At 44.7% G+C, this 27,514-nt stretch overlaps 1 protein-coding gene across 12 annotated transcripts in view; it reads right to left on the bottom strand.

Annotated features, from left to right (window-relative positions):
* The window catches only part of cacna1g (calcium channel, voltage-dependent, T type, alpha 1G subunit), a 74,634-nt gene that overhangs the window by 46,762 nt on the left and 358 nt on the right, over window positions 1-27,514 (bottom strand). For all 12 annotated transcript variants that reach the window (XM_049759721.1, XM_068649432.1, XM_068649430.1 and 9 more), the window contains exon 2: window positions 431-543. In XM_049759721.1, coding sequence (XP_049615678.1) covers window positions 431-543 — 113 coding nt within the window. The remainder of the gene's footprint in view (window positions 1-430; window positions 544-27,514) is intronic.

Below are 27,514 nucleotides of genomic sequence, written 5' to 3'. Positions count from 1 at the left end.
AGCTCGCTGCACAAGATGAACAGCGCCAGATAACAAGCTGATCTATTCCACAGCGTGCGTGCGTGCGTGCATGCAGCGCTGTTTGACTCTTTCATCCAATGAATAAAATAAATGTGCAAAAGGAAAACAACACCAAAATATGCCTCCATTAGCAATGGCTATGCATGACAGGACTTAATGGAAACACCTCCACACAACGCTTTTGTTTATTTCCATCTGCGCTCTGCAAATGGGGCCAGAGATACAGAGCAATTTGACCGACCACATTTAAAATTAAAAGCTTTCCAGCATTTTTCCCCCCAGTAAATAAATCAAAAGAGTCATGAATGCACTTCTCTTGTGCTATGATGGATAATCATTTGAATCAACTGGCAAGTTTTTTTCAAAAAACTACAATGATGTACTATATAAAGGCAAAAATGTGTCTTACCTGCAGGATTTTACATCTGTCAGAGTTGCAGTCGATGTCCTCACAGGGATGAAACATGCCCAAAGTTACGCAGTTGAGCAGGATCACCAACATGGACGCTCGTTCAAACCACGTAGGAAAAAAACATCGGTCAAGGAATAGAACAGAATTAGAGCAGCCCACGCGATTCAAAGCATGCACCTTGGTTTTTTTTAATATTGAAAACAATCAGGTCCTATGTATGCACTTTAAATCAAAGCAATATAGTAAGTGTGTGTGTGTGTGTGTGTGTGTGTGTGTGTGTGTGTGTGTGTGTGTGTGTGTGTGAGCCAGTTGTGTGGAAAAAAAGTTGGAGAAAGACCGATGACCTGCCTGTATCTGATCAAGTTAGCCACAACTTAGTCATTTATCCAAGGAGCCTATAATGTGGTTGGGTCGCTCAGCATGGGCCCGACAACAAAACCATTTGTCATGTGGTGGAAAAAAAAAAAGTGTGGGGGAAAACATGCAATGTGTGTATGTATAGATATAAAAAAACCTTCATCCTTAATGCTCTCGTTTATTTCCCGGAACGTATTGGCTACAAATTAGACTCCCCAAATCAAAGAAAAAAGGGTAAGATGAGCCAAAAGCCTCTCGGGCTCCTGGAGAAAGTTCCGATTCTTTCTTGAGGGGGATTCAAAGGCCTTGCCTTTCACAAGTGACACAAAGAGTCGTCAGTAAATTGTGCTGGTTTGTTGGAAGGGCAAATCAAAGTCAAGGTTGATTTGTTTCTGCCTTTTGGGGCGCAAGTCAGATTACTGTCTGCTGCTTTACTATTCATTTTCCTTACATTGAGGCTGACACTTCATAGATGTACAACAAAGGTCCTCCCTCCCTCCCTCCCTCCCTCCCTCCCTCCCTCCCTCACTGGCTGGCTGGCCTTTTTATTTTTAGACTTGAAACCAGACATGTTCCTCATCCATCTGCCGCCCAAGCCATTACACCTCACTGAACCAAAAGATTGGCACCAGACATAAATAAATAAATACATGAGCTAAAGAATGATTCACTGTGAACATTGATACAGGACCTGAAAGTGATAGATCGTACAAGATTGAAAGCCAGTGCTGAATAATAGATGCTGTCTGGAGGCCAAATTGGAGGGAGGAGATGACCACAAAGCGTCACTTGCTTAATGATGGCTGCGTGTGAAAGGCAGAACAGGATTATGTCACACACCCAAGGAAGTGCGGAAGAAGCTCGCAGTCCAAAGGGATGCAATTAAAAAGATCAGTCAGTTTGCTCGCTCGCTCGCTCGCTCGGTGGCATCATTAAACAGGAAACAAAAACACTCACGTCTCCAATTTTTTTAGGGAGCGCAAATTGCAAAACTACATTGGCAATCACTTCGTAACTTAGTCAACGGGAATTTTATGGAAGCCTGTGTGCGGAGCAGGCTTGTGAACATTTGATACCCAGCCGAGCGCATTCGACTTCTATAAATGAATCATTAAAAGTCAACAATGTTCCCTTCCCCATACAAAAGTAACAAAAATGAAGAATTTCCAAATTTCGATGCTGCTTCCAAATGGAAATGATCCGTCCGTCCCATTTTTGTACTGCTTTTACACACAGAGGTAAATTACTGCAAACAAACAAACCCATTTTTAAATATTGCGTTAGGTGTATCGAATATTACATTGAAATCCCGTATATTCCTCACTGGAGGTCTTAAAAGGGAACACAATGAGCAAAATCCAAAGGAGGGAAAGGAAAGCTGCAGTCAGGGAGTTGACGACAAAGCAAAGCATTAAATATGTATAATGGGACTAATTTAATCAATAACTCTTCCTTTCCTGCCCTCATTCCCTTCCTCTATCTCCCCAGCTGTGGGGGTATAATTAAACAATAAAGAAAAAAAGAAAAAACCGCATTGTTCTGCAAGAGCGTCAAAACACATGCAGACGCACACATTGGTGGTGTCAGCGTATAAACAAGCAGCGGATGGATGCCCTGAGGGACCCATTCAATTAGAGGGGGGGAGGAAAGATACACAAAGATATGCTCTGTCAAAACGCCATACACGCACGTGCGTACGCACGCTCACAACATCACAAAGGAAACGGGAGAAAACTCATCAGCACCTCTCAAAGTGTTCACCTTAGGATTGAGTCTTTGCACAGACACACACACACGCACACTGGAAGCCCCTCTCTTTACTTTGTTGAAGAAGTTAAGTCATGGATTTGAACAATTATTATTGCCCACATGTTTATTCGAGAAAATCTAAAAACATGTCTAGGAGTTCATGTTTCACGTCATCTGTTCCAATACCAGCTAGCTTGATGCAACTCTATGAAATTCTGTCTCTGCACATATTGTCCATGACAAAGATACAGATGAAAGTTGTGCACATATCACTCCACTTGATTAAAATGTGACTCACGCTCCCTTGAAGTTAAAAGGAAAAAAAAAAGAAGAGGAATCATGCAAGGAAACGTGAGAAACGGAATTTTTATATAAAGGGCTCCGAGCTGAGTGAATGGAGTTTTGTTTTGTTTTGTTTTGTCCTCACAATGCAGCCTTCAAACTTGTCCTTCCATATTCCACTAAACTAGAAGACTCTGCCTTTCTTTGATGCATTTCCTTGAGCTCTCAAGGCCCACGTCTGTCACCGCTGTTGTGTTCACAAAAAAAAAGGACTGAACTTTTTCGAGAGAGAATGCTGAAAGCTGGAATAATGTAAGAACAAAGTTGAAAGGAACAGAGGAAAAGGGAAAGGGATGTTCATAAAATATTGAGACCTTTGTCATGTGCAACCTGGCATTGTGTAGAAACGTGTACACGAGTGTGTCTATTTTCATGGGCATCCGTAAAGTGTTTGAGAGTTGCTTTTTGAAGTAACGAGGATCTGGGCATAAAGCAGAGCTGAGAATCTTAACTTGAGGGATGGAAAATCCTTCCAGGCAACACAACACACTTGCTGACATGGCAGCCTGACTCAGGAGTTACTATGCCATTGAGGAGGGAAAGAAAATGCTGCCTGGAGCGGGCGGGCGGGCGGGCGGGCGGACGGACGGGCGCGGACTACCATATGAAAAGTGGCAAGAAAAATGGGCAAGCTGAGCCGAGTGGTGGGAGAAGGCCAACTTGATGGACGGAGGGAAGGCGGGGGCGGGGGAGGGGGGGGGGAGGATGCGAGAGACCTTTGTGAGAGGATGACGGCGAGTGACAGGCCAATGGCAATGAGAATGGAAGAAAGAAAGAAAGAAAGAAAGAAAGAAAGAAAGAAAGAAAGAAAGAAAGAAAGAAAGAAAGAAAGAAAGAAAGAAAGAAAGAAAGGGGAAGAAGCAGCGGCAAGTGACAGCCACGGCTTAGAAAATGGACCAAAGCAAACATGCAAATTTAAAATAGTGTCCATTTGGGGGGGGGGGGGGGAAGAAAAAAACACTTTCATTGCCCCTGTGCATGAATTTGCTAATGCAAAGGAGGCCGGCTTAAATCTATGCAAATTAGGTTGATATTTCCTAACCAATCCTCATGTATTAGCACAAACAACAAATCTTAGTCTAATCATCAAATATATGATCATGAGATTATATATCATATTGGCAACAAGTGAGTTTCTGCACTGCTTTAATGCTAAAAGAAGAAAAGTCTCATCACCCCTGGAGCTTGCCACTGTGGACCAGGAGTTGCTAAGCAACGCACTCTTTCATTGGGAAGTATTGTGAAGTCACGTCTTCATCGCTGTGCTGTGCTGTGCTGTCTGGAATTGACTTGGAAGCGGAAACTTTCAATTTCAGCAACAGTGGCAATGTGACAACAAGAACATGAAGAAGGCAAAGCCAGCTCTTTGAGGCCTGGAGTTGCATAAACAGGGTTAGCAAGAGGTCAGCTCGTAGTATTCACAAAAGAAGTCAAAGGAAGGCCTAGCAAAAAAAAAAAAAAAAAAAAGGGAGCATGCCTGCCCGAAATGAAAGATGCAAGAAGAAGCGATATGAGAAAAATGCACATCCGCGAAGGAACTAGCGTGATTAACCAGAGCTGAACTTCATCATTGCAACTAATCTGATCCACAACAGAGCGCAACTTAATATTAGATAAGCTTGCAAAGGCACGCTACTGTAATCTACACACGCACACACACACTGTATATACGTGCAACAATTCCAAGACATAAAAGCCGTGCTCAAATATTTAGAGGACCGGAGAAAGCTAATTAGCAATGAGTGCTAACAACGCCAATCGTTGTACTAGTCGTCATGGTTTTCCTCGGAGATTGTCAAAGTTTTCTAGATACACTATAGGCTACATTACAAACTGATAACCAAGTTTGAAATCAGAGACTAGTAAAAAATGTTCAAACAATTAGTCATTTTAGTCATGGCACAAAGTGGATGCAAAATTTGTCTTGGCGGGCCGCATCAAATGATGCGACCCGTCGTATCTGGCCTCGGGTTTGACACGCATGCATTAGGGGAATGTTGGGGGGGGGGGGGAATCTTCATTCGGCAATGAGGTCACACGAATAAAAGCTAATTAAAAGGGCGACGATTGTAAATAATTGCGAGTGGACTTAAAGCACATGGTGGGACTACTACTTCATGTATAATACATGGAATGACTGTGCCAGTCTGCACATCTCCCTCACTCATCTGCTCCGTCCGGTCTCTCCTTACAGCCAAGCTCGTTTCCTGGCAGCGAGCGACCAAAGCAGAAAGCAGAAAGCAGAAAGCGGAGAAGCCGAGGATCGAAGCCGCAAAAGCAGAACGGCAAAGAAAGGTAGGCAGCAAGTACGTAGTATGTGAAAGGCAAAAGGAGCTCATCAAACGACTCTTTAGCTTTTCTTTCAATTTCCTCGGCGGTCTGAGGGTTGAACTGCACCAAACCGTGGGGAGGTTCTAATGCATAACCCAGACAAGAGCCTCCCTCCCTCCCTCTTTTCTCACGCAGCCCTTCCTTCACACACTATCACGACGAGAAGGGCAAACGCACACGTGCGCACTGTTGATCTCTCCGTGACAACAAGGAAAATGTTTACGCTCTTGATCAAGTCACTTTTTGGCTTCTATGGTAAGGAAGTCTGCCTCTGTGTGTTTGGGCATTGTCATGAGTGTTGATGCTATGTACAGTTAAGGAATGTGAGCACATATGGTTGCAATTATACGCACGCACGCGCACACACACACACACACACACGCACACACACACACTTTGAATTGTAATACGTGCATTAAGATTGACTAATTGCATGAGTCTAAAGATGCAATGAGTATATTTTCAAACCAACAGATTCCTTTGTGATGCTCACAGGTAAACAGGCTCCCTGGACAGCACAGTGCTCAACGTTTTTTTTGTTTTTTTTTCCCTCTGCCTTCACAGGTGCACATGTTACAACGTGTCTTTCACTGGCTCAACAAAGAGACGGACGGACAGGAGGTAGGGCAGTCAGATGTGCGGTAAAATTAGATCACAAACTCTTTCGATTGAACTGAACAAAGAATGAAAGGTTCTTTTCACTCCAAAAGAAAAAAATGTTTGATTGGCTCTGATATGATGAATGGATTTTTTTTTTGTCATAGTCCTGACGTCCAATTTATTTGATAATTAAACAAATGATTCTTATTTGATTTTTTTATGATTTATTCTTTCCATACAAATAAGCACGTTTGATAGCGTTTCCAGTGATTTTCCATTCCGTTCTATGGAAGGCACAAACAAAAGACCTCAATTTAGCTCAATTAGCGACCTGTGACTTGTGTGAATTTGAACAATCAATCAAGCAAGCAAGCAAGCAAGTATCTATCTCTATGAACAAGATGAAGAGGTGCGCGTTTCCCTCTCGTAAGTTTCTAATGGGCCCAAGCAGTTGTGCTGCACTGCTAAGCCCTGTTAAATTGATTCCGATTAGTATCAGTAATATGTCCTGATTGCAGCTATAATTGACTGGGCTCACCAAGCACTAATGAGTGATGCATCTGTAAACGAGAGCGGAACTCGGCTGAACAATCCATTGTCGTCTTGGAGGGGGTGAAGAAACTTGCTGCCAATCAAAGGGTCGCTCCCTCCCCTTTGATTTCTTTCCTCCATCCTCTCGTTAGGACTGACAGAGAGAACCGTAAGCCTTAACCCTTCCTCCCTCCCTCCCTCCCTCCCTCCCCACGGAGGAGGGGAGTTGAAATGTGACAACGTCCATAGCTCGCGCTGCTGATGTGTGCTTTATTGATAGTGGAAATCCCTCATGCTTCCCACACCGCTAATTCATCTCCTTCAATAAATTATCAGCATTACCTTGATCAATAGTGCTTCCATTCCAAAGCTATAAAAGAGTTATGTGCTAAGTAGAAGACTTATGGATGACAACAGTTTGATTGGAGCTGGGACATAAAAGATGTTGGCAAGCAGGGCCTTGCCATCAGTCTTTTGTCTATTTGAAAGCAGATTAAAAGATGTGTGTTCAGACAGTTCCTTTGAGCTCAACGGGGATTTGTTTCAGAAGGAAGATTCAAGAAAACCCACCCTGGGCCAGGTCATTCCTAATTAACAAAGGATTCCCTGAAAAGCTTGTGGATTTACTGTCTCGGGCGGCCGGGCGGGCTTGCTGTAAAATGTCTTTGGAAGTGTCATTCGACAGTAGTCTTGTGGGCTGTGCAAATTAGCACGGAAGCGCCGCCGCAGCCGCAGAGACTGACTTTGATACTTGGGAAAACAAATCAAAACAATCAAACTGCTGCCAGAAGCAGTCTTCAAGAATACAAGTGCCAGTGAGTGGTGTGTGTGTGTTTGGGAGGCCAAACAAGCCTGTAAACAAGGCAAATCCAAACAAAGACGACAAATGGAAAGACAACCAATTCAAATGTTCACGAGTCAAGAACTCTTTTCGAGCATTTCTCAAGTTGCATCCAAATGCTTTCTTTACGGACAATATCACATGTTTGATTTCAGTCGCAGAGAAAGAAAATGCTTGGAAAGCATTACCGCCTGAAGATTTGCTGGCTGGGTGGGTGGCCGCACTTTGGTGGCCTGCAGTAAAAAGGCAGTCGTGCGCAATCCAACACTTGATTTCTGGCCTCGAGTGCATGTTAACGCTTCCACTTCAGTTGAAAAGAGGAAGAGCTTTTGAAAGGAGCCACCACACACTGATTAAGGCGAGCGTTGCCATTTGATGTTGGAAATGTCCGCCACTGATATTAGCCGATTGTTCTGTATAGACAAAAAAGATCAAATCTAGATATAGTTTGGATTGGATTTTTCTCTGATTCAGTCAGAGGACTGTGGAAATAAAGTTCAAAAAAGGCCCACAGCTTTGACAGAATGAAGCCATGGAAGAGTGGAATTATAATGCAATGGAAAACATTGGGGAACGCTGTTTGAAGTGTCAGGTGACAGGCCAGAGGCCGCCGCCGCCGCACCCTTCCCACTCCTTCTAACGTGTGCACCATCTACTACTTCCAAGCCTATACTCACTACGGAGACACGATGTCTTTGCCCGGCAGCGGTGCACCGAAAACTCCAGTACCAGTTAATGACTCCAGGAAGGATGGAAAGTATGACCGTCATACATCCCGACAAAGAGGGTAAGCGAAGAAAGAACAGTAAAAGCTGAAACCATCGAAACAAGCAAGCAAGCAAGCACACTATGACTCCAAACAGGAAGCAGGTGGGAGCCAGTCTGGTGCTAACTGGACCATCATTCACTAATGTACGTAGTATCTCTCTCTCTCTGCCTTCACCTGTGGTGTGGTGTGGTGTACCGAGCGAGACATGAGCGCCACAGTGCACTATTCCCAAATACAAACGCTAGGAAACACTATGTTGATTGCAAGCAGTGGCGGAGCTAACATTTGTTTCCTTCCTTGAAGGGGCCAAAGGTATCTCTGTGGATCTGCAAAACAAAAATCATTCCTGATAACCCCTATGGGGGTTGGGTGGAAATGAACAAAAGAATAATAATGCACCTGGATCCAGTTGATTATATTTCTTGCACCTCCTTGATGGATGGATTAAAACGGAGTAAATATGACCATTTCTTTTCTTTCTTTCTTTCTTTTTTTTTAGCAAATTCTAACACTACTTCCAGCCATGCAGAAAGCATTGCATTTCTCCGAGGGATTCAACAAGGGAAGACAACAACATGCCACAAAAACACAGAGAGAAAACTCTGAAACGTATTTATAGAGAGGAAAATCCTTCAAAGCTTGGCTTTCTTGTTTTTTTGTGGGGAGCCAGATAGAGGAAGCATTTTTTGAAGCTGAATTCCAAAGGTGGCTTTCGCTTTGGGCAACAACAGTGACAGCTTGGTTCAGCTGGGTGATGCTGTCAGTGCATGTCACACTCAAAAGATTTTGAGTTTTAGGAGACACACACACACACGCACACACATACACAGATCTGACGCTTAGACTACACAAAAAGTGCCTCGACGCAAAAACAACCACGCAAGTGCAGTCATAAATGGAGGAGCAGGATATGTGCCAAACGAGAGGACATAAAGACTTTAGATTAGATGAGAGGAAATACAGTAGACGATCAACCCTGGCCGGCCGGGGGAGCTGTTTACATACAGCGTAATGCCACTCCAGGGACCGAAGATAATTAAGATTATTTGCAATCAATCACCAATCGCTGCATGAGCCCACTTGAAGCGCATTCTAGCGCACTCGTGTTCATGTTTTTTTTTTTTTTAAAGTCACTTTGACAAGCGGGCACCTAATACTGACAATAAACAGTGTTAACTTCATTTGAACGGCAACTGCAGTGGAAATAGGAAGTCGTAAATGGGATCCAAATGTTATTGGAGTACATCTTTGCACTGGCAATGAACATCAAATTCATTCCAAAGTTCAGGAGTATAATAAGAGTTTGTCTTCATAGGTTTGGAAAGAGAAAAGAATAAACAAGCCTGAACAATAAAAGATTAGAACATTTGAAATTGAACATTGGAATGATTTGCTTCCACTGCCTTGCCTTCTGTTGGAGCTGCTGGGTCACTGTCCCATATGGGCCCAAGGTAACAAAGAAAAGTGTCAGACGACAATACAAATGCATACTCTGACCGCATCCATATGCTCAGCTGCACGTTTGATGGAAGAATTCTCTTTCTCTCTCTCTCCTCCCATCCCATGCCATCCCATGCCATCCCATGCCATCCCATGCCATCCCATGCCATCCCATGCCATCCCATCCCATCCCATCCAACGCTGTCAAAGCTAACCAAGCACACATGATCTCACAGCGGTGAGCCAGCCAGCCAGCCAGCCAGCCAGCCAGCCGGCCAGCCAGCCAGCCAGCCAGCCAGCGCGCTTGCCCTATTTTCACCCACCGATCCATTAGTCGTATAGCAGACGAGATGCGAGTGCGACCATGTATTTGACACACATTAGCCTCTGTGCCCACCAGACCAGCGACTTGTCAATTGCTTTGGACTGATCATTTGTTGTTTTTCTCTCTCCAAGCCACTTGGCCACTTGATAGATGAACTTCCTTCCATCAGGGAAGTGAAATAGGATGAAATATTGATTGTTAGAAGACACAAGGTCCCATTGATTAGGATAAATACTTGAGCGACAAAAACAATGTCAGCACATTATCCAAACAAGCAAAAGTAGACTTATGCCCAAACTACTTTGACTCATTTTCTATTTTGAACTATTAAAATGAATCCATTTGACACACTACGTGACAATTAAATGTAATGCTCACTTCTCCCACTGGCTTGTTATGGAAAAAGTAGATACTATCGTTTGCTCACATCGCCCCAAAGGAATGAGTGTCCTGATGTGATCATGCTAATGGTCACACATCGTTCTCCACACCTTCACTTCGCACGCACACACACACACGCACACACGAATAAGCAAGAGCGCCGGCCGGCTACAAAAACAATAGTGTTGACAGCAAAAGCGGAAAGGAGTGCTTCATATCAGAAAAAGCCCCAAGCCTTGTTATGTTGCTGCAGGCGCCGTTGACTATATCAAGGGAGCTCCCATGATGCATTGCACTCTGTACATCTCAATAAACAGAGCTGTGTACTGAAGAAAAGAAAAAAAAAGAAAAGAAAAAATCAGGTAGACATATTGTCTAGATATTATTATTGTCGTTGAAGGGCTTTATAACAGCACTGCATCATATTTAGAGGCATTTTTTGTCCCAGTGTAACCAGTAAAAAAAACAAAAAAAAAAACATATACTATATACCGTATTTTCCGGACTATAAGTCGCTCCGGAGTATAAGTCGCACCAGCCATAAAATGCCCCAAAAAGTGAAAAAAAACATATATAAGTCGCTCCGGAGTATAAGTCGCATTTTGGGGGCAATTTATTCGACAAAATCCCACACCAAAAACAGTCATGAACGAGCAACAACAGGCTAAACGATAGCAACAACAGGCTAAACGATAGGTATGCTAACGTGACAAACACAAACAAAGAGCTGAGAACGGGCCTGACGTAACATATAGAGTGATTAAGGACAACTATTACATGAATAACATGTTTATAAAACCATCAGTGTCACTCCAATTCATTAAATAGCAACAACAGGCTAAACGATAGGTATGCTAACGTGACAAACTCAAAGAAAGAGCTGAGAACGGGCCTGACGTAACATATAGAGTGATTAAGGACAACTATTACATGAATAACATGTTTATAAAACCATCGGTGTCACTCCAATTCATTAAATAGCAACAACAGGCTAAACGATAGGTATGCTAACTTGACAAACACAAACAAAGAGCTGAGAACGGGCCTGACGTAACATATAGAGTGATTAAGGACAACTATTACATGAATAACATGTTTATAAAACCATCGGTGTCACTCCAATTCATTAAATCCATCGATCGATCTTTGTCAACAATGGGTGCGCACGGCTGAGGGCGCTTGCGCTTCAAAATATTCCACAGGCTCATATAACGATAGATAAACTATATTTTAAATAACTATAATACAAGCCAATAATATTATCAAACCATCCGTGCACTTTAATTCCATTAAATCCATCGATCAAATTCCTCGTCCTTTGTCAACATCGCCGCGCGTGCGCCCTGACGTCACCCTCGTCTTTATTCCACAGATCTACTATATAACTATATTGTAGCATTAACAAAGTACAAGGATAGACGTAGGTTTGGTAAACGGCTCTTTATTAAACAAAACAAACTTCCAAGCGTGTGGCGGCGTGGACTTCCAGACAGACCGGGCGTGCGTAATGGCCATGTCCGAGCCCCGCGCACCGTTCGCGGACAACCACTCGGCCGATCGTCGGCCCCCGACTCAGTAGAGACCGGGCGTGCGTAAAAGCCATAATAGTTTTTCAAACCTTCTATGTCACTCCAAATCCTTAATTCCTTCAAACTCTTTGTCCTCCGTGTCACTTAGAAATGATCACCGCTAATGATGCCGGTCGTCCTTGTGTGGGCACGTTTGTATGTAAACAACCGGCGCGCCGCGCTACTGACGTCACTTGAAATAGTAATCCATTGGTACATCACGGTTCTCCAAACTTACTTTCTGCTGCTCGATTACTGTTTTCAGCTGCATATTTTACAACTTGAAGTTTGTAACCTGCAAAATATGAGTTTCTTTTTGGTGCCATTTTTCTTAAGCCCACCCAGTTGATGAGTCACGGCCAACGGTAAAATTTAGAGCGCCCTCATCCAGTTTCGTCTGAAAATATAATTTTTTTTGGTTGTTTTATCAAAGTCAAAGTCTGCTTTATCGTCGATATATTTTTTTTATATACTAAGACACACAAAGAGATTGAAATTACATTTCCTCTATCCCTCGGTGAGATAGTACACATATGCATACAAGCAACACAAAAAAAACCAAGAAGGCACTAACAATGAATAAATAAGAGTATTGAATAAATGATAAATAAACAAATAATAATAAATAATAATAATAAATATAAGAGGAGCAAAAATGGAGCAAGTGTACATACAGCAGACAGTGGACTTGGATATGGTGCTTTAAAGTGTTAATTGCTTTATTTGATGTTTTCTCTATTTTTTATGTTTTGAATATGTTCAAGATAAAGAAATAAAAGCATGTGAAGTGATCAACTATACTAAAAATAACATGGGAAGTGGTCAACTATACTTGTAAGTGATGTCTTAATGATCAAGTAAAAATTTGTGAAAAAAAAACATATATAAGTCGCTCTTGAGTATAAGTCGCCCCCCCATCCAAACTATGAAAAAAACCGCGACTTATAGTCCGGAAATTACGGTATATTAGAAATACAATGCCTAACTTTGTGTTCAAGATTCTCAAGGAAAAACAGCATATATTCAGAATGAGCAGGATGCTGGGACGTTAAAGGATTTAAATTAAAAAAAAAAAAAAAACATGACCATATTATAAATGCTAAGATATGCGAGGTCCTTCTGAAAAGGTCTTTTTTTTTTTTTTTGGAGCAAGATGACTCATCCATCCATCCATCCATCCATCCATCCATCCATCCATCCATCCATCCATCCATCCATCCATCCATCCATCCATCCATCCATCCATCCATCCATCCATCCATCCATCCATCCATCCATCCATCCATCCATCCATCCATCCATCCATCCATCCATCCATCCATCCATCCATCCATCCATCAGCGATTGTGCGCGTCCTCGTGAGGGTGATGGCTGAGGTGGAGCCAATCCCAGCTGATTTTGGACCAGCATTCACCGTGGAGCTGCAGGAGCGTATAGATAGTAACCCAATCATTCACATTCATGCACAATTTAGCATTGCTTTTTATTTGGTATTTCTACTTATTAAGTATTAGCAGCAGCAGATTTTTCCAACACAATGTTTTTGGATTCTATTTTAAGATCATTTGAAATGTCAAAGTGATTTTCTAGAGAAGTCAATCCAAGTCAACATTGAACTCCAAGTCATCACGACTGTCTCTGTTGTATATGGTCAGCGAGTGGAATTATTTTCTTGATGTGAAGAGCATGGGCCGGAGAAGTGCTCCTTTTTCTTGCCGGTGTGAAAGGATGAAATCAATAGCGCTCTCATACTGGATGTATCAACAAAGCAGGGACTCAAAGGTCACGACAGTAAAGAAAAGCTGTGTCTGCGTTTGGAACTAACTGAACTTGATGTGGAAGAAAGAGCCCATTTCTTACCACTACTGCCAATCTGCATAGACGTACGTAGTGGGAAAATCTTTGTTTAATGTCCTTTAGCATTAGTATATTTGACAGGTACACACACTCAGTAGGACCAATTTAATGGATCACATGATCCTGGCTGACGGCTCAGGAATTTGACAATTACAGCTTCATTTCAGCAGAGCGTTTGCCGTTCCATTGCTGAGAAGGTTTCTCGCCTGTCGTTCAAATTAAAATACTTTATAGTGAATGTGTGTTGAGGTAGTGCGCGCGTGCGCGCGTGCGTGCGTGCGTGCGCCATTTGCTACTTTTCTCACAACAGCTGCTGTAAAAGTTCAGGACTTTGTTTTGCGTGAAGTGTTTGTGGCTCAGTAATGGAATGCAGAGTTATGGAGCTTTTTTTGTTATCTAATACAGAGCTATGGATTGAATCCATGAGCGCACTAAAGTAAGACATTTATCATTTTGGGCAAGTCTTTTAGATCCCAAAAATGCCATATTAATGAAAAGAAGTTCTAACCAATCACAGTCCTGCATGGAACCACACCTCCCTCCATCATTGTGGGATAAACCAAGGTGATTTTTCCATCACTGCAACTCGAGCACGCACCGATCACGGCCGTATTAAGGGCTCGGCGAATACGGGCGTCCGCGATACGTCGCGGCGACATCTCGGCGGCACGAGTCGGTGTTGACTATTAGCATCGACAAGGACGTGTCAAGAGCGCATTCAGTAGATGGCAGCCTTCTCTCGTAATGTATAGTTGTCAGCGCAGGAGCATTCAAGTAATGAGTCCACGACCGCACAATAGATCATCGAGGCAACTCAATAAGGAGGGAGCGGCGGGCAATTAACTGCAAGAGCGAGCGGCCATTAGGAATTACGGAACTATTGCTGGCTGGGTCACTAAGTCAAAGGGCATGGATCAGCGCAGCGCAAATCTTGACAAAAAATAAAAGACAACAAAGGGCTGATCCAGTGAGCATGGTTTGCTTGCATACATCTTGATTTCGCTGCGCTCCACTTTATGGGGAAATGGGAACCACATGTTGAGAATTCACAACATGTAATAAAATCCCACATCCTAACAAGTGGCGGGTCTCCCAAGTCATATATTACACGTTTGTGTCTGCTCTCAGCTTAGACAAGCAGCTACTGAATGGGACGACACCATCAAGTGTCAACATGGCCATAAGAACCTGATCTGGATGCAAACTGGAATCGTACGTCCATTTTCACTCATGTTTTGATTGGCACGTCAACCACAGCTATTTTACAATACTAGCCTAAAAGTGCTTACAAATAGCTGGGCAACTATTTTGGGACTGCTTCAGTGTTTCTGTCCTGGAGTAGACAGTAAAGTTGTCTTGTGAAGTTTGGAGGGAAGCCATGCTCTCGCCACTTTTCCTCCACGCACACACACACACATACACGCACACAGATGTTCTGGTATGTAAGGGTTGATACAATTCGCTCCACACTGGAGCGAAATGTACTGTATACACACACGCTGTCCACCCTTGAAGCCCTAGCAAAGCAAGGCATTCAAAGCTAACAAGGCAAAACAGAGAAGTTCATCAAAGCGGGTGGTGGGAGAAGAAGACGGAGAAAAAAGAAGGCGAAGGAGTGCAAGCAGAATGTATCGCTCCCTCGAGACTTCCCCGCTGTTTGGGACACGACGGTGCATTCCCTCCCTCCCTCCCTCCCTCCCTCCCTCAGTCTACAACTTTTGCCTTTCCGCGACTCTGCTTTGCGACCTTCAGCGATTTCCAAACTGAACAGCGGAGCGCAATCAAAGGAGCCCTCTACTTATTGACAGTAAGCAATGGCAAAGCAGCAAAAAGCCTGCTAAGACGATCATTATTATTGGTCACGTTTTAGCACTCAGGGCCGATGAAAACATTCCCACACTGACTTGACTCTCTGGAAGGGGATATCTACAGAATGTAGCTTGAGAAGCTACTTGACTTATTTTGACGGAGGGAGTTGGCTCCAAAAGGAAACAAAATAAGATGGCAATTGCACTAGACTGTATGGAGAGTTTTGGTTTGGTTTTCATTTGGAAAAATTGGAGAAATCAAATGCGAGAGAAAGAAGAAGTCATGAGCGCAAAGGAAGTAAGTGGCATTCATGATCATAGAAATAGTGCACGTTGTATTTTTGGACGAAATGCAAGGGGGCCTAACATAGACCTTTGAGGCACTCCAACCGTAACAAAGACCATGCAGTCAGTGTGTTGTGTATCATCACATTTGTTTGTCTGTGATTTTCTTTGCGGTCAAGACAACAACGGCGGATAAGCTGAGCGGCTCAACTTCAGTTCTCACTAAACCAGCCTCAAGTTTACACAGGGGCTGGCTGGCTGGCTCGCTCCGAGTCCCAAGTGGGGCTGGCTGGGCGGGTGTGTGTGTGTGTGGGTGTGTGTGTACTCTATGTGTAATTTCTTTGATACTCATAGATGTAAAGACAGCACAACGGCCTCCTGCGTGGAATCATGCTGGATCAGCGATTTGTGTCACTTGTAAAGCCCCAAGGATGGAAGCCACTGCCTGTCACATCTGCTGTGGCTTTTCCCCACCCCACGTTGAATCGTTGAAGCTGTCGTGGATTTTGTTTCTGCGCCCGCCATGCGTTCGTGAGCTATTCCGCTCGAGTCTCGTCTCATTTAAGAGGTCTCCAGAGGGGAACCAGAAATAAAGACCTATGACCTCAAATCCAGATGACAGAGGTTGCGGACCAGCTTGCTGACGTCAAGAAATCTCGATTAAGACGCCTTGTTTATTCAGCTGACAGACTGGCCAAGACAGGGAGGCAGAGTGAACGAGCCAAGTGGGGAAAAGAGATGAGGCAAAAACATCAATCAACGTTGACGCAAGTACACAAGTGTAAATTCCATGACAATAGCAGAGCCCAGCGTCGCAGAGGCACACAAAGAATGGAAAGAATGCGGGAGGTTGGCAAGATGAAAGCGAAAAGCGCCCATGATTCAATTGACCCTCTCAGGGATTTGAACGCCACCAAACTTAGCGCTTCCGCTTTGATGTGGAGAGAGAGAGAGAGAGAGAGAGAGAGAGAGAGAGAGAGAGAGAGAGAGAGAGAGAGAGAGAGAGAGAGAGAGAGAGAGAGAGAGAGAGAGAGAGAGAGAGAGAGAGAGAGAGAGAGAGGAGAGAGAGAGAGAGAGAGAGAGAGAGAGAGAGAGAGAGAGAGAGAGAGAGAGAGAGAGAGAGAGAGAGAGAGAGAGAGAGAGAGAGAGAGAGAGGGACAGAGAGACAGACAGAGAGAGAGAGAGAGAGAGATGGTGCAAATCACTGCAATATGGCCAATGAAAATGCAAACAAGTTAGAAAGGAGGGAGGGATGGAGGTGGGAGAGGAACCACGGAAGAGGAGAAGCTGCTGGGAGGGGAGGGAGGGAGGGAGGCAGGTCGTATAACAGGTGAAGACCCCAGGAAAAATGGGGGATGCGATCAAAGATAGAAAGTGGAAGGAGGCGGCAGACAGCAGTTTTGGACTTTGGCTTTCGACTCTTTCGGCGTGTACTGTGCAGGTTAAAAATGCTCGAGAGAAAGAAAATGAGAAGATGAGGGCGCAGGGTCCAGACGGGAACAAACCACCCCAAACTGACGTAATGAGAGATAATGAAACCAACGGCAGGAGAGCAAAATGCAGGCGGGAGATTGTTTTTTTTTTTCTTAAACTCAGGTGACATACCAGGCCACCAGAGTTTTGGCAGAAAGGGAAAATGAGGCATATCTAATAGATATGAAGTAGAAAATGGAGGGTGGCGAGGAAATAGGGAGGGAGGGAGGGAGGGAGGGAGGGCTTGACTGACTCAAGAGGGAATTGATTAGTGAACTGGAGCTAGAGAAAAATTCCTATACACCCAGGAAACGGCAGAGGATCAAGAAAGAAAGAAAGAAAGAAAGAAGAAAGAAAGAAAGGTGCTGTGGTGGTCAGCAGTGAATCGAAGCAAACGGCAGAAAGTGAGATCTACCGTGGAGGGAGGGAGGGAGGGAGACCTCCAAAATAAAACATTGAAAGAACACACTTGTATATAGTGGATTTTGAATCAAAACACAGAGATCCAAGACAGAGCTGCCCTCTGACAAAGCACAGCATCCCTGCTGCTCGCCAACCAGGAAGCGTGCCGAGGTGGAAGATGCAGCCACGGACGGCCAAGACAATGCAACACAGGCCCTCAATAGCGCACACCTTTGATTAAACAAAGTGTTTTATGACTCGGCTGTGCACTGGAAGCATTTGGGGATTCCATTTCCGTGCCAACGAGGGCTAATCTGTAGCTGTGATTATACCACACAGCAGAATAACTTGGACAACCTTCTCATTAGCTTGCCTAATGTTTTGCCTCGAAACGCTCCAAAAATGGGGACCTTCAGAAATGTCCAATTACAGCTATCCATGGGTGGGGCGCCCGAGCACTGGCCATTCAAGCATTGTGCGCCGCTTAGAGTTAGCCATCACTTTTTTGGAGCAGGCAGAAATGTGGCAGGCAGGCAGGCAGGCAAGCCTCAATTCAGTTCTAACGTTATCATTCCGCGACAAGCCTTTCAAAGAGAGCAGGAGTCAGTTAAGGCGCACGCACTTGATAGCTGTTCCCAGTTCATTATCAAACTACAGCCAAAACCATGACAGCGATCTTTCGATCCTTTAGTCCAGGCCGTGAAAGAAAGTGAAAGGAGGCCGATAAGATCCACTCGACATTTTTCTTTCCTCCGGCGAAGGAAATGCAGAAAATGACTTGTTATTCTCGCGCCGTGGCCAGAAGCCGCACGGCATCTCGGATTATAGACAAGAATCGTTCTTTCCCGATCACACAGGGGTCGCGCAAATACGCACGCGAGGAGACAAAAAGATGGACGGATTTCCCGAGCGCCCTTTCTCGACATTGTGCGGAAAGTATGATTGATGACGTGCTACGCTAAGCTGGGGGGGGGGGGGGGGGGGGGGGTCAACCTGGCCACTTGCTCACCTCCCTCTCATCCAACACATAGCACTCGCACGTCAACTAGGAGAAAGTGGGAGCAGAGTTCCCTCAGGTGTACTTATAGCAAGGCAAAGCCACATCACAGACCAGGAGACCATTACACCAGGGAAGGAAGGGTGTTAAGATGAGGCACGAGACACAAAACCTCAATGAATTAAAGTTAAACCAGCACCGAAATCCGCTTGGGCGCCAAAACCGATGAGGCCGTGCCGACAGTGGCATCCAGAGACGAGTGAGTGAGTGAGTGAGTGAGTGAGTGAGTGAGTGAGTGAGTGAGTGAGTGAGTGAGTGAGTGAGTGAGTGAGTGAGTGAGTGAGTGAGTGAGTGAGTGAGTGAGTGAGTGAGTGAGTGAGTGAGTGAGTGAGTGAGTGAGTGAGTGAAGGAAGGAAGGAAGCCAAACAAATAACGCACGCACGCAGGCACGGCGCAACCACTAATACGAGAACAAAAAGAGTGGAAAGCCATCACACGCTCCAAACTCCGCATTGACTCCTCCACATCCCTGTCAAATACAAGACTATTTCTTGCATTTCTATTACAAATGCATTTTTCATTAAACAGGTGCCTCAATGTTTTGTTTATTTTCTCCGAGCATGCACACACACCATCCGTCCACCCGTCCATCTATCCATCCATCCGTCCATCCGTCCACCCACACACATGCTCTAATATTCCTTGGCCTCATTGACAGTGATGTTGCTGACTCAGGGCTCTGAGGGGGTTAAAGGCTTGCATTTGCTGCTGCTGCTGCTGCTGATTGGACGCCTGCACAACACACACACACGCACACACACACACACACACGAGGAGCATTCCTGCAAGGCAGATGCGTACTCATTTTCCATAGCAAGCATCAGCATCCACAAAGTCCCCCCCCCGCCCCCCTCCCCTTTCTGTTTGCTTGTGTGAAGGAAGACGAGAAGAAGGCTTTGATCAGGAGCTTCATAAAGACAAGATGATGCTTCTAATTGGGTGTGCGAGTCTCCGTGTCGACATATGCGCGTCTGCCGCTTCCGTCGTGTCCTTTGAGCACAACTCACCCTGGAATAAATATTATAACAAGAAGAAATGTCACGCACGCAAGAAGATTGATCGTGTCGTTCCTGGGAGCGCACGATTGCATTACTGAGCACACACACGGCAATTATGGGAGCGTGATATCCCATTCAGAAGTCATTGTGGTTATTATGGGAAGTTATCGTGGGTTATTTGTTCATTAGAATGGATCGCATGTGCACCTCAAGTTCGAGTCGACTGGAGCCCGCACCACACAAACAGCATGATGTCGTCCCTCTTTCAAGACTGACCATGGTATCATTTCAATTTTACACTGAAGGAGTAGAATGAGTATAGCCATTCAAATATATATGTATATATATATATATATATATATAAAGAGAATACATACATATTTTAAAAAAAAGAAAGGAAAATCCTTCTATTTGCATGCATTTTTCCCCCCATCCCTGTGCTATAAAGTTAATTGAGCTGCCTGCACATGAAATCTTTCCAAAGGGAACAATTAAGTTCCATCTCATCACTTTGGCCTCTCCTCACTTGTGTTCATTTGAGGGTTTTTTTGCGGGGCCAAAGCTGGTGTCTAAATTTCTCCCTAAACAGTGTTTTCTCTTCTTAACTGACTTTTGTTTTCTCGCATTGCACAGCTAACTCTGCTTACTTGTCGCCGTCTCCAAATTCAGTTGAATTGTCACAGAACACAATCCTATTGGTAATATGTCCCACCTGTTCTCCCCCCGTCCATGTCTCCTTGGGGCAAAGATGTGCTGAATAATTCAAAATGGTGTCTGATTTATGAGAGTGCTGGTAAGTGGCCAGACATCAATCTGGCGGGTCATTACGGCTAAAGAGCGGCAGCGCTGCCTAATCTTCAATGACACGTGGCGGCTCATGTCGGATTCTTGTTCGACATTGGTGCTATGTGGAAACAAACCCGCGGAAGGGGTCAGCGCTGCCAAAAACGACAAAGCTCCAGCAAAACTAGTTGCAGAACCTCCGATTTAAAAGAAAGAAAACAATCGGAAGAAAAAGATAAAAAAGATTTTCCACAGCTCAAGAACAATGCTAATCATCATAATCATTACTGCACAATCTGCTTCATAAGCCAGCCCCCCCCCCCGGCCGGAAAAGGAGAAATGTGTTGCTGTATTGTATAATTATACATTCTTACAGACCCACTGAATGAGATCATTTTGAGCTAATTGCCGTATAGGGAAATTGAGTAATCACTCATTAGGAGCTTTCGCTTTGGGATATTCCAGGCAGGCCACTGGAAATCACCACCCACAAAGGTGAGGGAATTTCTTTGGACAAATATTGCGTCTACTGATTGTCTGTATGTTTCCATCCAAGTCTTAGGACAAACCGTAGTAGCAGTAGCAGTAGCAGTAGCAGTAGCAGTAGCAGTATTGGGAATCGATATGCTCAAGGTCATGGATAGGCAACTCCGGTCAACACATCGGATTCAAAAGGTCCCATCATTGGCAAGGGCGCTGGATAACAATCCTGATCGTTTGAATCAACAGCAAAACATGTAGGACACCCTCGAGGACCCCAGTTGCTTCGTCTTGTTGCTAAGTATCATGTTCAGTACCAAGAGGCGGCGGGGTCAGGTGTCAAAAGTCAGAAGAGAAGACACTAAGATATGGACTGAGCAGCCCCTTCATAATGCAAACACACAGCCAGTGTATTGCCATGATATGGATGGCTAGAATTGCCTCTGCCTGGTTGCAAAGCTTCTCTGTTTTGTAGAAGTCACCTTCATGGAGCATGGCCTTTGTGTAGAGATCGTTTTCTTTCTTTCTTTCTTTCTTTCTTTCTTTCTTTCTTTCTTTCTTTCTTTCTTTCTTTCTTTCTTTCTTTCTTTCTTTCTTTCTTTCTTTCTTTCTTTCTTTCTTTCTTTCTTCCAATTCCAGTTGTTGAAGAATCCAAATGAAAAACGATGGAGTGCAATTGAAAAGGAGCAACTCACAGGCGCTCTAGGTGTAAAGTTCAATTAGAGGCTGGTTCGTTTCACACTCAACTGGTGTCACTAACGCTAAGCCGGCAATACGTAGTATGTGTGTCCTGGGAGTCTTTTGTCTTGAAAATGAAAAGAATGCGAAATATGGACGTATCGGTTTATCTATCGCGTTCCCATTGTCCGATCCTATCTTTCTATTTTGTAAGCGATAAACAGCTTTTGTTCAATACGGACGGACGGACGGACGGACGGGCAAGTTGAGCTCCCCAATGAGCCATCGGCAGGCACAAGCTTTTACTTATGAAATGAATTTGTGTTTGTTTTATACATGACAAAAACCCACAATTCCGAGGGGGTTAGGACCCAGAGGAGAACAGCCAAGGAATACTTTAAATTAGAAGCAGATTCAAAACAGGCCTCTCGCTCTCTCTCGCTCGTTCACACTCTCCTTCTATTGCTCAGCGTCTCTCTGGAAGGGGAGCGACGGAAAAGTCTGCAACTGCTTTTGTAGCCACATCTTATTGGAAATCCTAAACATGTTAACGAGGGACACCGAAAGCGCAAGTCTCAAGGCTGGCTGGCTCACATACGTATATGCATGCGCGCGTGTGTGTGTGTGTCACTATGAGTCAGCCAGTGTAAAAACACACCCTCACACTGCCGTCGTGTATCCTTGCAAATGCCATGCTAAGAAACTAAAACACAGGTAAACGCACACTGCGTTTAATGTCTGCTCCTAACACACACACACACACACACACACACACACACACACACACACACACACACACACACACACACACACACACACACACACAAAGCCGAGCACATCCTCCTCAAGGGGAACAGACAAGGGTTTCCCTCTTCGTCTCCATCTGCATAAATCAGGCATCGCTGCAAAACACACACACACACACACACACACACACACACACACACACACACGCACACACACAGACGGGAGCGAGGCAATGGAAGATGGAGCAGATTCTTTCCTGATTGAAGACGACTAATGGCCATGCCAGATATTATACAATGATGCAGACCGGTATGCGTGTAATTGTGCACATGCACGCACTGGAAGGGAAATGGGAACAAAGATGATGCAGTGGTGGCTAGACTACGAAGGGGAAATATTCATCAAGACATACGTAAAGCAGAGGAGCTAAGGAGCATGTCCTTCTACTTAGCAGTGAAAAGATATGAGCATAGTGCAGAGGTGGCAAACTCATTTTTGTTCACTTAGATTATCTCATAAACATAATAATAAAAAACTATTTGAATTGACTTTCAAAGTGGGCTTTTGACAAAAGATCAGTACAATCTCTCAATTGACTATTTTAACAAGAAACATTAAGTTGACACCTTTGTTGCTTTTGCGGGCCACATCCAGTGACGTGCCGGGCCCGATCTGGGCCCCGGGTGCGCCTCGTGAATCACAGCATAGGTGTAGTTGTTCCTCAGATAGCAAGCAAGGTTCAGTCTCGGAACTAAAACTTGTAATACCGCTGGCTGTGATCCGATTCAAGAGCATCCGCTCTCCCATCGTCACCCTGGAGACATTAAGCTCTAATGGCTGTGAAACTGGAAATGCCACAGTGATTTGGGGCCAAACGCCAGGAGAAGGCTTGATAGTAGGTGCAAGTGGGGCGGGGGGGGCGGGGGCATCTTCACCAGCTGAGCAAAACAGAGCAGACTAAAAGGCCAATGGAATAAGGGCAATTTATTACAATGTGATAAGTTCACACACAGTGAGAGGCCTGTAGACAGCATCTTACTCAAGTATCTCACCACACTCATTCTGCTGGAAGGTTCTGATGAAAAAGAAAGGAAGAAAGAAAGTGAGGGAGGGAGGGAGGGAGGGAGGCAGGCAGTTGGTGAGGAGAAAAGAGGAAGCCGTCACGAAAGATGTATCGGAGGTGCGAATCTTTACCGAGCCATCCATCATAATGCCTTAAGTCCTTTGGGCTTGAATTCATCAATAAGAGCCTTTCCTCATTTTACATGAGCCCCGCATTGTACATTTATAGCATTCTATAATTTAACGTCGATGAAGCAAATTTCAAGCTTCGTTTGACCACCGCTACATACGTATCAACAAAGCGTTGTTTACAATCACATTCAAAGCTCCAAAACCTGTCATGCGTGATTTTTTTTTTGCAACTTTGAAACGTCTGCACATACTTTGAAAGCACCGACGGAATGCTAACGCTAATGGAACAGCAGACAACCAACGTAAGGACTAGACAGGCAAGTGTTTTAAGTGCAAAGCCAACAATCTCCAGTGGCTAACTGATTTGATGCTCTTCAAGGCACATGATTGCGAGAGTGTTCCGGCTGCTGTGATAAGGCCAGCAGTCAGTCTGGACTCTGTCAAATGCCACCTGTGTCCCAAGTTAGCACCCGAGTCCAAACGGTCCACTCGTGGCAGACGTAGCATGCCCTGCCTGCCTGCCTGCCGTGTTGCTCGGCAACCTATCAATCTGTCTGGATGCTGGAACCGTGACAAGTCGTTTGCGCATGAGCAGCAAGGACGGAGCAGGAACAGGAGGCTGATTGAGAAAGGATTCTGTTTCGAGTATGGGAAGACTTGAAGGAAAAGTTGAGGGAGGATCAAGATGAGGACGGAAATAAGTTGAATGAAGTTCAAGACAACTCAATTCAGGTGCAAGTTGAGACTTGCTTGTGTAAGAGAAAGTGTGGAAGTCGCCCACCCCCGTTCTCCATCTCCTCCTTCTGCTGCCAATGGACTCATGAGAAAAAGATGGCAAATCCTGGAATCAGATTCAAGAGCAGAAAGGAGCAAGTAGAAAATGCATCCATCTACATCTTTGGTTCGATGAACCAAATGAGCTGGCCTGTGTTTTGAAAAAGAATGTCAAATTGTGCTACGATTGCTGCATTTCAAAACCCATTGGGCTGAATACTGAATAACAGCCTCATAAGGAGACCTTATTCAAAAAAAGAAAGCAAATGCAAATGCAAATGCAAATGCAGGGAAAATTATTCATCAGCCCAAAAAAGACCAAATGACAACAATTGGCATAGAACAGAATCATTTATTCGAGGCAAAGTTGAATTTCGGGCAACTCGTTGCGCCGTGCTGATAATGCATTTTGGTATCCTTGTCTTTTTTTTTTTTTTGGGGGGGGGTTGTTTTGCTTCATTAAAAATGAAAGAAAGAAAAGAGAAAAGACACTGAGCACAAAGAAAAGCCTTCTTTGTGCTCAGTCTGCTTATACTTTTAACAGCTTCAACAAATGTCCTCATTAAGAGCAGACCTCATACGGAGTCGTCTACTCACACCTTGCTGCTGTCTGAACTTTGTCTCGGCACTCGCTTTTCACTATCTCGCGCTGTTATTTAACAAGACTGGAGGGAGGGAGCAGTGGTTTCCAAAAATACAAACACGAAGAACATTGCTTAAGCGTGGTGACGTCATGACACATTTAGGATTGTGAACCTTGTCAATATTCTTCGCCCCCGCAAGCCTGCTTTGCGTGCTTACAGAAGAAGTTGATCAGATGTGCGCACCACACTTTGATTGGGCTCATTAGGCCAAACCCTGGTTGAAATGGCACAAAGAAGCTCCAAAGGAAAGTGGCAACTGGTGTTCATGTTATTTGCTCCTGTTCTCAAACTCCTCCACTGTTTTTTCCGAGGCTTTCAAAGATGGCACGCTCGGGGAGGAAAAGCCTAGCTAGCAGAGCGAGCTGAGGTGGAGGTGGGGGCTTGGAGGGTTAGGTTGGGCGACCGTTTTCTGCTGATTAAGGAAGTGTTTGCTCGGCCTTTCATTATTTGACAGACGCATCAGAGCAATGAGCCTGCCTGCCAACATTGCAACACAAATGGTCAGGCCCACTTGAGGGAAGACCTAACTGTCCTTAGCATTGTGCGGCTGCTATTACAGCTTGGTGACCTCCCGCATGTCATCCTCCGCTTCCAGCAATATGAGAAAAGGATGGAGAATACCGGACACCCTCCCAAACCGCACTCCTCCACGGGAGTCCTGTGGAAGTTGACGTGTGGGCTTGTGTTGCTTATACAACTGCTCACACACACAGAGGCTCGGTGTCTCATATCAGATTGCGGAGGAATTGTTTAGAAAAACCAGCAGAGGGGTTTTCACGCAGGCAACGTGCCGGGCGCAACTGAACCGAGAGCACACGCCCGCCCGAGGGGTCTTCAGATGGTAAATAGCTGGCTCTACAAGTATCCAGGGGTCCTAATTACTTCAGACTGTTGAAAATGGCCGCAAGCCGTCTGAAGCCAGGGGCTGACTCAGGGCGTGCCTGTTTTGAGTACAACTCGAAAGAAAACAGAACATTTGCGTGGATACTGAGACACTCCACGACGTGGTCTCAAATGATTCTGGGACTAAAATGATTCATGGAAGGAAAAAGAAAAAAAAAAAAAAATGAACACATGAATCCACGAATTAACTGTTAATTCCGCATCCGTGCTTCCTTAAAGTAAGTGCAACACAATGAGCAAAACCAAAGTGCTTTGGTTTACAGCATACCATAGAGGCACAACAGATATTGTGGGAGTATTTATGGTGGGAATAAGAGAGACTAGCAACAGGAGTCATTGGTCGATGCAAAGTGCACAAAGCGTGTGTGTGTGTGTGTATGTGTGTGTGTGTGTGCCGCACAGAGAGGCAGCAGCAGCAGCAGCAGCAGAAGAGGAGGAGGACACGGATCAAGAGGAACGCTTACAAATATTGCAAAATATCCATCTGCTCCTTGACTAAGCAGCATGAGCATGCACACAAGTGCATACAAATCAATGGGAGCTGCATTGCAATGCATTATGTAACCACTGACCTTTTCCCAAATCATAGACACAAATACGCGACAAAAACACACACACACACACACACACACACACACACACACACACACACACACACACACACACACACACGAAGGGTTATTTCCATCCATCCATCCATCCATCCATCCATGCCACCAGTGGTCACCAGCCAATCACAAAGCACATCTAGAAAGACAACCATTGACAATCACATTCACATGCAGCCAGATTGGGAGGAAACAAAAGCATGCAAGCACAGAGAGAGAATGTGCATGTGGCGCTAAAGATCCCCGCGGCGAGTCTGTCAAGGGATCAGCTCATTTCTTGGGGAGCAACAAATGACTAATCAAGCCTGATATATATTTTTTTTCCCCTCCAAATAGATCTATTTAGAGAATTTTTGCAGATTTGACATTTGCAATTATGGAAATGAGCTGCAGTCTGGTAGGAAAGACTGAAGCCAACTGAGGATTGAAGCCAGTCACGAACAAAAGAAAACAACAAGTCATGTGAAATATTCCGACAGGTGACTAGCCCGAGTAAAAGCGTTGAATAATATTGAAATCACAAAACGTCACTCTGGGTGGCAGTTGATGCAATCAGCAGCTTAGAAATGGGACAAGAGATACTACTGCCTTCCTGGAGTAGTACAAGCCTGAGCTGTTCGAAAACAATACAAGCCAGCTTCACAAACGTTCCTGGGAGGGAGGGAGGGAGGGAAAGCAGCAGTCTGCCCTGCCCTGCTCTGCCCTGCTCTGCCCTGCCCTGCCCTGCTCTGCCCTGCCCTGCCCTGCCCTGCCCTGCCCTGCCCTGCCCTGCCTGATGTAGCATTGCAATTAAACACCAAAAAGGAATTGGATTTTCAGGCTGGAAATCAATCTGAATGACATGAACATAACACCTAGAAAAACAGCTCAGGCAATAATAATAAAAGACAGAGTGAGACCTCCGGGGCAGAGGAGGCATCACTCCAGCCGACAATGGCTGCCTCGCTCGCTCGCTCGCTGGCTGGCTGGCTGGCTGGCTGGCACCCGGCTCTCACAATGCACATACATGGAGGAAAATCATCAAATGCCTTGTTTGCCACCAGCAAGCCTGAAGGACAAAAGAGAAAGGGCTTCCTTTTCTCTGGAAACTTGTGAAACACTTCACTTTCAAGTCATTCAATAAGAGCTGAATTGAGCGATACTGTTCACATTTTCT

The sequence above is a fragment of the Syngnathus scovelli genome, chromosome 21 (genome assembly GCF_024217435.2).
Source record: "Syngnathus scovelli strain Florida chromosome 21, RoL_Ssco_1.2, whole genome shotgun sequence".
Lineage (NCBI taxonomy): Eukaryota > Metazoa > Chordata > Actinopteri > Syngnathiformes > Syngnathidae > Syngnathus > Syngnathus scovelli.
The sequence above is the reverse complement of the archived record's forward strand: the minus strand, read 5'-3'. Positions and strand labels throughout refer to the sequence as shown.